This window comes from Bidens hawaiensis, unplaced genomic scaffold (genome assembly GCF_021521415.1).
Source record: "Bidens hawaiensis isolate Kalapana, Puna unplaced genomic scaffold, B.hawaiensis_p1.1 tig00008064_1, whole genome shotgun sequence".
NCBI classification, from domain to species: domain Eukaryota; kingdom Viridiplantae; phylum Streptophyta; class Magnoliopsida; order Asterales; family Asteraceae; genus Bidens; species Bidens hawaiensis.
The window spans coordinates 606,368-617,526 of NW_027491569.1; the positions used below are offsets into that span (position 1 = coordinate 606,368).

Here is an 11,159-nt window from a genome sequence, read left to right on the forward strand (position 1 = left end):
TCCGAAGATACATATTCGTACTTATACGGAACTTCATTCCTGACACTTTATAATTATCCGTAGGAGGACCGTTGCATAATATCTATTAGAAGAACAATTACTATTTTCCATAGAAGTAACAACTTGTATCATCCATAGAAGGATTTATATAAACTATCCATAGAAGGATCCCTAGATATTATCCATATAAGAATACTTAAACATCACCCATAGAAGGGACCCTATATACTTTCCATAGAAGGACCACTACATATTATCCATAGAAGGAGCCCTATACCTGATCCATAAAAGGAACCCTATATATTGTCCATAGAAGGTACTCTATAGAACGAACGCGTATTCAATTATAGAATATCCGTATAAGGAACGCTAATAAGGTTCACCGTCCTTATTTACGCTATCACATATCGAGTCTAGGTCCAATAGTAGTTTAGAGGGATTTGTCATCCTAACTTACTCTGTTGGACGTAGATCTCACATACCTTTCGTGTACCTGCTTACACAAACCTCACATATACGAACACTCTAGGCATTCTTCACATCATTCATCTAACAAACACTACATATTATCCATAGAAGGAGCCCTATACCTGATCCATAAAAGGAACCCTATATATTGTCCATAGAAAGTACTCTATAGAACGAACGCGTATTCAATTATATAATATCCGTATAAGGAATGCTAATAAGGTTCACCGTCCTTATTTACGCTATCACATATCGAGTCTAGGTCCAATAGTAGTTTAGAGGGATTTTTCATCCTAACTTACTCTGTTAGACGTAGATCTCACATACCTTTCGTGTACCTGCTTACACAAACCTCACATATACGAACACTCTAGGCGTTCTTCACATCATTCATCTAACAAACACACTCCTGGACGGTACGTGCAATATCCGAAGATCGTTCACGGACCGACAGGCATTCGTCCATTAATAAATTCTATTGCATATATCATATATAGCATACACGTACCACCTAAGCTAAGTGTATTAACATTCACATTGAGTATGCACACAGCCCTGAAAATATAACAAGGAAGTGAGGCTAGAAACTCACTTGGATCCTGTTTCGTTCTCCATTAATTGTTATTCCTCTCTTTAACTGGGATCGGCTAACTGTACATTAATACGTGTATCAATACTGGTCCTAATCATATTATTTGGGTTTTAACAGAAATGGTGAAGTCTTGCCTATTCGTTAGAATACATTGTATTCAAACACACATCGTATTCGAGTCCCCTGGTATTCGAATACTTTTGTAAAAGAATACTTTTGTATTCGAATACATGTATTCGAATACATTGTATTCGAATAATTTTGTATTCGAACCCTTTTGTATTCTTTTTCTTCTTTATTTTCTTTCTTTTCTTCCCTTGTTCGATTAGACCTATAACTTGTATTCCAGTATAACACTTTTATGCATATGGGAATTGTATGCAAATTCCCAATTCTATTCTAATTCTCACTTGTATGCTAATTCTCAATTGTTCTCAATTGTAATTTAATTCTCAATTGTATTCGAATCTTTCAATGTATTCTAATATGACCATTGTATTTGAGTCTTTCAATGTATTCTAATATGTCCATTTTATTCGAATCTTTCAATGTATTCTAATATGTCCATTGTATTCGAATCTTTCAATGAATTCTAATGTGTTAATTGTATTCAAATCTTTCAATGTATTCTAATATGTCCATTGTATTTGAATTTTGGCAATGTATTCGAATCTAGGTAATGTATTCGAATCTAACCATTGTATTCGAATGAGTTGCTATTATTTGGTCCTTTATTTTCGTTATCCATACACGTTTTGTCATCTAAACCCCTGTTATGGTTTGGTATTAACCCATAAACGTTCCTATTTCCATTTTCGGCTAAGACCTAGCCCGTTTACCTATAAAGCTTGAACCTTTATGGGTTTAAAACCCATTTTTGACTAGATCTAGGGTTTCTAAGTGAACCATATATACTAACAAGTTCACTAAAAATATTTTAATCATCAAGTTTACATTTTTATGGTTCATCTATACCCGATTTGCTCTAGGGTTAAGTATCAGGGCAAACCGTTCATAAAAATGAAACCATTACATGTAAAGAACATACCTTTTGACATTTCTAGGCTACGGTTTAGCTTCAATATATAACTAGGAGTTGTATCTTGCTTGTATAACCAAGATCTATCAAATCCAAGCTTGGTTTGGTCTTGAATCTTGGTCTTGAGCCTTGGCCGATTTCAAGATTGTGTTTGTGTGTTTTTTTCAAGGTGTAGGCTATGGTGTAGAGATGTATAAGAACGGAAAGGATTAGTGTTTAAGGGGTATTTATACTCCCTTAAGCCCATGGACCTGAGGCTCATCTTTCCTTTTTGTTCCATAATTAATTCCATCTAATTAGCATATTCCACATATCCTTAAGATTTTATTGTTTCTCTACTACTTCAAGTAACTTTTCCGTTATAAATAATAATATATAAAATATTATTCTTGGAAAATTCCAGGATGTTACAATTTTGTACTACTTGTAGGATTTGTCAAAAATTACCCCCAAAAAATTAACTTTCTTCCCAAATTGATGTTGAGAACTGTTACGGTTAACACCTTTTAAAACATCTTTTAAACTCATATTCAAGGCTTCAAAAGCATGTTTATGTATCATAGGAGCCTCTTCCCAAATAATCAAATCAGTTTGCTTCATTAAGTTGCAAATATCTAGATTTTTTGTTATTGAACAGATAGAATCCTTAGTTAGATTTATTGGAATTAGAAATCTAGAGTGATAAGTTCTACCTCCCTGAAGTAACAAAGATGCTATACCGCTAGAGGCAACGTTTAAAACAATTTTAGCTTTGGATCTTAGGGAAGCAGATAATGTCTTCCATAAAAAAGTTTTTCCCTTCCCTCCATATCCATACCCAAAGAAAACACCGCCCTTGTTTTGATCAACCGATTCCATTATTACATTATACACATTGCGTTGCTCATCTGTTAATAAATTATAAAGTCATTCAAACTCACCTGTCATAACTTGTGTATCATACGCTAGCTCCTCGTTCATAAAACGATTTGTTTATGCAACTATAGAATCATCATCAGGGAAAGGCATTGTAGGAAAACAACGCAGAGTACAGTTATTTCGCAGTAGGAAGTTTTGAATTTCAAGTAACGCGAGGTTCTTTAGTTGCGCCTCTGAAAGTACCAAATCTATATCGAATCAAATACTTCTTAAAATGAGTTTTTTATAAACATATTTTCTAATGTATTAAGTATTTAAAAAAACAAAATAAAACTATTTGATACCTTTAGTTTTCTAGTCCTTTTGTTGTTTGTGTAGAGTGCCATCAATTAGATACTACCAAGTCTTTTCCCATACATCATCCGGCCTAGATAAATTGTATGTGATTAACATGGTAGCAAACAAACTGCGTAAATAATAACCACTAGCAGTATGACTTGCTTCTTCAGTAGCTTCTATATACTCGTTGTCATAATTTAGAAGGCCTCTTTTATAACACGAATCTCTATAAGTAGCACACACTTCACCATCAATATTACGAATATCTTCAAAGCACTTAGGACCTCTAACCTTGTTTAACAGAATTCTTAGATAGTATGCTTCATTAAAAGCTGGAGGAACATGATGAATACGACCAATTGAAAAACCTCGTTTACGTAGCTCCCAAACCCTTTCGTTTTGTTTCCAAACAACTTTTGTTGGAAACTCAGCATACGTTAGGGTTTGCGCAAGGCCATATTTCTTATTACACTCCATCCAACTAGTGAATATTGAAGAACCAACAGTCGGCTTGTTTAAAACGTCTTCCACATCAACATCATCTGCGAACACAACTGTTTATTGTCCAGGTAAATGCACAGAAGCCGAGTAATTGAAGGAAATCTATAATGGACGTCAAAAGAAAAAATTATCCATGCAGCCTCACATGCAGATAGATATCTGCAATCATAAAACGCCTTAACTTCGTCTACAACTTCATCTTGATTATCATCGTTGTTTTGTACAAGTGATATAGTAGCAAGATCCGGACCTTTAGTAATGTACTTAAACAAATACTTTATGGAACCCTCTTGATTACTCCATTCAACATTGATATGGGTTTGATATTTTTTTAACAATTTCTTGTTATATGGAACATGTCTGTTGTCTAAATTTACGCCAGACTTGACAACAACATTACCTAAATCTCTTCTTCGATAAACAGGAAACCCATTAGAATCAATTGACGTCTCATTTTGAAGTTTCTTTGGGAATTTTGTAGAGCACTAGTTATCGACAATGCAAGAGCATTTAGGGTGAGTAAAACCACATGGACCATGCGTCATATGGTCACTTACTAGCGAATAAAACTCCGCATCTTCATTCTTATCTGGAATTTCTACTGAGACAAACTTGTCTATATTCTCCGGATTATGAATTTTGTGATCAGAATGCAAAAACAAGCAAATATGTGCATGGGGTAATCCACGTTTCTGAAAATTCAATTGTGTAAACAACTGCACATGATAAGTATTAGTAGATTAGATAAGTTATTGAAACCAAATAAAATATATGTTATAGTAACCTAATTTTCACAATGGTAATGAACATTAACCTAACAACAATGTATTATAATGAACTACAAAAAAACAACTACCCGCTTGAAGCTTTCTAAATAAAGCTTTATCCTTCAAGTCTTTCATTAATGAATCAAGTTTCATCTTGAATAACCTACATAATATATCTGGCCTGTCTTCGGATTTGCGATTTTTGTTTTGTAAAAATCGTTTGATTTCCGGCCAATTTGGGTTGCATGTTATGGTTATAAAGAAATCAGGATAGCCAAACCATCTACATATAGCCATTGCATCAAGATAATTCTACATCATATATCGAGCACCTCCGGTAAATGAAGACGGTAAAATAATACGTTGTTCCGCCGAAGAAACATCCGATGTTCCAGCCGAATGTATGTTTCCTAGGTTTTCATAAGTTTCAGACCTAAGATTTTTTTGTTGTGTGCATACATAATGCAATCTTTGAGTCTCCATCATTGTGTACGCATCTACAAATAGTTGTCGAGTTAGTCTTCCGCCTTTTAAAATTAATGACTAACTATGTGGCCTATCTTGAAATCTGTACGCAAAGAATTCACGCATCGTGCTGTTCTTGCGTTTGAGTTTTGTCGAACCTCGAAGATCACGATGAAGTATGTTAATAGAATTTCCTGAAAGTGTATGGAGCATTTCCTCTATTAATAGAATTATCAATATACCCACCAAGAGACGTAAACGAAAACATGGAATTATATCGTCTTACAGAAACTTCAATACTAATGACCCCATACGAATGGCAAACTTAGATGAACGGCATACGAATGGCAAACTCGGTCGTTTAATGCTCAAGAGGACTATGTCAATCCGTACAAAGGGATATCTGTAGGTATGAGAATTAAAATACATTTCCTTTTTTTACTGAATATATTTATAACTATAGTTAAATTTTGTTATATAATTATTTCCATTCATGTTTTATTTTTCCGTTGTGATTCTATTCAACTACATATTTGACATTCAATATATTCATATGTTCTCTTTTGTTTTTTATTTCATTATTTCCATTCATGGTTTAATTTAGCCAATTGCAACTCCAACTGCATTATTGATACTTAATATATTTATAATTTTTGTTGTTGTTCTTTATTTAAGTATTCTTGATTTTTGAGCAGGGTATTTAGATCATGGTGATCTAAATGTCATGTGTGGACTGTGCAAAGCATTATTATGGGATGTCGAGAGCAAGAAAGGAAAAACAAACAACGGTATTAGAAGTTACTCACATTGTTGTAGTAATGGTGACGTGCAACTTCCGGATATGAAGTCGGCACCAATGACTTACGTAAATCTGTTCCTTGGTCATGATAGTACGAGAAAGTATTTTATGAAGAACATTAGACGATATAATTCCATGTTTTCGTTTATGTCTCTTGGTGTGTATATTGATAATTCTATTAATAGAGAAAATTCTCCATACACTTTCAGGAAATTCTATTAACATACTTCATCATGATCTTTAAGGTTTGACAAAACTCAAACGCAATAAGTGCACGATGGGTGAATTCTTTGCGTACAGATTTCAAGATAGTCCACATAGTTACTCATTGATTTTAAACGGCAAACGACTCACTCAGCAACTGTTTGTAGATGCATACACAATGATGGAGACTCAAAGGTTGCATTATGTACGCACACAACAAAAAAATCTTAGGTCTGAAACTTATGAAAACCTAAGAAACTTACATTCGGCTGGAACATCGGATATTTCTTCGGCCGGACAACGTATTATTTTACCGTCTTCATTTTCCGGAGGTGCTCGATATATGATGCAGAATTATCTTGATGCAACTACTATATGTCAATGGTTTGGTTATCCTGATTTCTTTATAACCATAACATGCAACCAAAATTGGCTAGAAATCAAACGATTTTTACAAAACAAAAATTGCAAGCCCGAAGACAGGCCAAATATATTATTTAGGTTATTCAAGATGAAGCTTGATTCATTAATGAAAGACTTGAAGGATAAAGCTTTATTTAGAAAGCTTCAAGCGGGTAGTTGTTTTTTTGTAGTTCATTATAATACATTGTTGTTAGGTTAATGTTCATTACCATTGTGAAAATTAAGTTACTATAACATATCATGTTAACATATAATATATTTGTTTTAAATAACTTATCTAATCTACCACTACTTGTCATGTGCAGTTATTTACACAATTGAATTTCAAAAACACGAATTACCCCATGCACATATTTGCATGTTTTTGCATTCTGATCACAAAATTCATAATCCGGAGAATATAGACAAGTTTGTCTCAGCAGAAATTCCAAATAAGAATGAAGATCCGGAGTTGTATTCGCTTGTAAGCGACCACATGATGCATGGTCCATGTGGTTTTACTCACCCTAAATGCTCTTGCATGGTCGATAACTCATGCTCTATAAAATTCCCAAAGAAACTTCAAAATGAGACATCAATTGATTCTAGTTGGTTTCATGTTTATCGAAGAAGAGATTTGGGTAATGTTGTTGTCAATTCTGGCGTAAATTTAGACAACAGACATGTTCTATATAACAAGAAATTGTTAAAAAAAATATCAAGCCCATATCAATGTTGAATGGTGTAATCAAGAGGGTTGCCCGGGTCGTGCTACTATATCACTTGTACAAAACAACAGTGATAATCAAGATGAAGTTGTAGACGAAGTTAAAACGTTTTATGATTGCATATATTTATCTGCATGTGAGGCTGCATGGAGAAATTTTTCTTTTGACGTCCACTATAGATTTTCTTCAGTTACTCGGCTTCCGTTTCATTTACCTGGACAACAAACAGTTGTGTTCCTAGATGATGATGATGATGATGTGGAAGACGTTTTAAACAAGCCGACTGTTGGTTCTTCAAGATTCACTGGTTGGATGGAGTGTAATCAGAAATATGGTCTTGCGCAAACCCTAACGTACGCTGAGTTTCCAACAAAATTTGTTTGGAAACAAGACGAAAGGGTTTGAGAGCTACGTAAACGAGGTTTTATAATTGGTCATATTCATCATGTTCCTCCAGCTTTTAATGAAACATATTATCCAAGAATTCTGTTAAACAAGGTTAGAGGTCCTAAGTGCTTTGAAGATATTCGTATTGTTGATGGTGAAGTGTGTGCTACTTATAAAGATGCGTGTTATAAAAGAGACCTTCTAGATGATGACAACAAGTATATAGAAGCAATTGAAGAAGCAAGTCATACTGAAAGTGGTTATTATTTACACGGTTTATTTGCTACCATGTTAATCACATACAGTTTATCTATGCCGGATGATGTATGGGAAAAGACTTGATAGTATTTAATTGATGGCATTCTATACAAACAACAAAACCAGAAAAATAAAGGTATCAAATGATTTTATTTTGCTTTTTTTTAAATACTTAATACGTTAACAAATATGTTTATAAAAAAAATCATTTTTAACAAGTTTTTGATTCGATACAGATTTGGTACTTTCAGAGGCGCAACTAAAGAACCTCGCGTTACTTGAAATTCAAAACTTCCTCCTGTAAAATAACTATACTCTGTGTTATTTTCCCTAATGATGATTCTATAACTGCATCAACAAATCGTTTTATGAACGAGGAACTAGCATATGATACACAAGTTATGACGGGTGAGTTTGAATGACTTTATAATTCATTAGCAGATGAGCAACGCAATGTGTATAATGAAATAATGGAAGCAGTTGATCAAAACAAGGGCGGTTTTTTCTTTGTGTTTGGTTATGGAGGGACGGGAAAACTTTTTTATGGGAGACGTTATCTGCTTCCCTAAGATCCAAAGCTAAAATTGTTTTAAAATGTTGCCTCTAGCGGTATAGCATCTTTGTTAATTAAGGGAGGTAGAACCGCTCACTCTAAATTTCTAATTCCTATAAACCTAACTGAGGATTCTACCTGTTCAATAACAAAAAAATCCAGATATTTACAACTTTATGAAGCAAACTGATTTGATTATCTGGGACGAGACTCATATGATACATAAACATGCTTTTGAATCCTTAGATAGGAGTTTAAAAGATGTTTTAAAAGGTGTTAACCGTAACAATTCTCAACATCCATTTGGGGGAAAAGTTATTGTTTTTTGGGGTGATTTTAGACAAATCCTACGAGTAGTACAAAATGGATCACGTAGTGAAATTGTTAATACTTCACTCAGTTCTTCACACATTTGGTCCAAATGCAAGGTTCTTAGGTTAACAAAAAACATGAGGTTAACTGTCGGGTGTCAGTCATTTGACTTGGAAGAGACTAGCAGATTTGCAGGATGGTTGTTGGAACTTGGTGAAGGAAAACTTGACGGTCACAATGATGGTAACTCCATTATCGATATACCAGATGATCTTTTGATTGGTGATTCATCCGACCCTATTTCTGATTTGATTGATTTTGTATATCCATCATTATTGGATAATTTACTGATATTTCATATTTCAAGAAAGGGTCATATTTGCACCTTTAAATGAGGTTGTCCAAGACATCATTGACAGATTTTTAACTTTATTTTCGGGAGAAGAAGTTGAATATCTCAGTTCTGATAATATAGATAACTCTGATAGTGTTGGGCCTGGTTTTGATCCAGCATTACACTCACCAGACATTTTAAATGGTTTAAAGATGTCTGGTATGCCTAATCATAGATTGGTTCTAAAAGTTGGTGTGCTAATAATGTTACTAAGGAATATTGATCAGAGAAATGGTTTATACAATGGAACTCGATTACAAGTTATTCAATTGGGGAGGTGTTTAATCGAAGTAAAGGTTATTTCAGTTACTAACATTGGTCATCGCACTTATATAACTCGTAGTAGTCTAACTCCTTCAGATAAGAAATTGTCATTCAAATTGAAACGAAGACAGTTTTCGTTTGCGGTTTGTTTTTCAATGACCATTAACAAAAGTCAAGGCTAATCACTAGCAAGAGTTGGCATATATCTGCGAGAACCGGTGCTTACACATGGTCAACTATATGTAGCTTTATCCCGAGTGAAGAGTAGAGATGGTGTTAAAATGCTTATATTAGATAAGGAGGGTAAAATTACAATTAAAACTACAAATGTGGTTTATAAGGAACTATTTAGTTGTTTATGAAATTTTCATTTTGAAGTTTTTATTATCTATCTAATAATTGTAAAACAAATGTTCTTTAGTTATTTATGAAATTCTCATTTTGAAGTTTTTATTATCTATATAATAATTGTAGAACGAATGTTATTTTGGTTGAAACTTATGTTTAATAAAGCTTTTATTTCTTAAAAGTATTATTAACAACTATATATCATGTTATTGTCTCCTCAAGTATATATGCCATTATGTTTTCTAGTTTGATATGACGTGTTGTTGTTACACGATTTATATATTTCCACCCGTGTACGCGGGTCAATAACCTAGTTTCATATATATTCCGTAATATAATAATGTTCCTTAATAGTAACTGGTTATTATAGAGTAATTGATATTGTTTTTGATTTATTTTATTGTTAAGAAAATTAGAGAACTTTTTTATTGAAAGGGTATAACTAACTGGCTGGCACCTTACGAAGTAGTATACTTATTTTGTTTAGTAGTAGGAGGCTTCACATACTCTTAAAGTGAATGATAAATTTGAAAACATAGGAAATAGACCAATAGGAAATGATCATGTGAATTCAATCTCAATTGTTTTAATAGTATAGGTAGATAAGAGTTATGCTTCTTGTAATTATGATTAGGTGGAATATGATAAGCAACTGGAACTAATTATTTTTCAAAACAAAAATGCATGTATAGTGGTATCGTAGGCATGTATATTTTTGTTTATGCACACACAATAGTTCCCGATAAGTCCACAAAAAATGATAGTATTATTATACTTATGTGCTGTCACCAAAGCTTACATTACAAGAACGATAAGTATAGCAACGAAAAATAAAGAATGTGTTAAATGGAAAAATAAAAATAAAAAGTAGTGTTTGAGAACAAGATCTGTTAACACGACACAAACATGACCGATTGAATACAAATTTGTGTTGTTGTGTTAAGGTTTATTTGTCATGGTTTATGTCAAAACTTAAACATGTCAAATATTTTATTATAAAATTTTAAATATAAAAGAGAAGAGAATAAGTTTCGTATCTTTAACATAATATGCAAAAAGAAAAAAATATAAACATATATAAATAAAAACCATAAAATAAAAACAAAAACAAAATTCAAAGTAAACGAATCATGTTTCAGTAGACCTTTTAAAACTTATGTCGAGTTAACCACTCTATGGTTTCAAGTAAAATTTGGGATACGTACGAACTTCTATCCTTTTTAATATTTATTATTTAAATTAATACACAAAGTTATGTAGAAATATGATCAAATACATTTTATTCTTAACATGAAAACGGTGAGAACTAATTTGTTGTTATGATTAGGTTTATTTTTATAAGTGTTTGCTGCTATTTTTTGTTCGTACTTGCTAATTTTCGATTATGAGACGTTATAAGTATTTGCTTATTTATATTTTGTTGTTATTAGTAGATGTTTTCTTTTGCTGTTATAAGTATTTGTTGGTATATGCTGTTATTA

At 32.8% G+C, this 11,159-nt stretch overlaps 1 protein-coding gene across 1 annotated transcript; it reads right to left on the bottom strand.

The window, feature by feature from the left end:
* Positions 1-3,353: 3,353 nt before the first annotated feature.
* Positions 3,354-5,047, bottom strand: LOC143636811 (uncharacterized). Its single transcript, XM_077104308.1, has 4 exons — positions 5,024-5,047; positions 4,355-4,513; positions 3,943-4,282; positions 3,354-3,838 (listed from the first exon to the last, which is right to left on the bottom strand). Exons 1-4 carry the CDS (start codon positions 5,045-5,047, stop codon positions 3,354-3,356), a joined length of 1,008 nt encoding a protein of 335 aa, XP_076960423.1.
* Between the last annotated feature and the right edge of the window lie 6,112 nt (positions 5,048-11,159).

What these genes read in the sequence shown, in the direction of transcription:
- LOC143636811 (XM_077104308.1), bottom strand. Translation starts at nt 5,047, where the DNA reads ATGGAGACTCAAAGATTGCATTAT. An exon ending in ATGCGGAGTTTTATTCGCTA is followed by an intron (nt 4,283 to 4,354) that starts GTAAGTGACCAT and finishes GTCGATAACTAG; the next exon opens with TGCTCTACAAAATTCCCAAA. An exon ending in TTGCAGATATCTATCTGCAT is followed by an intron (nt 3,839 to 3,942) that starts GTGAGGCTGCAT and finishes TTGTGTTCGCAG; the next exon opens with ATGATGTTGATGTGGAAGAC.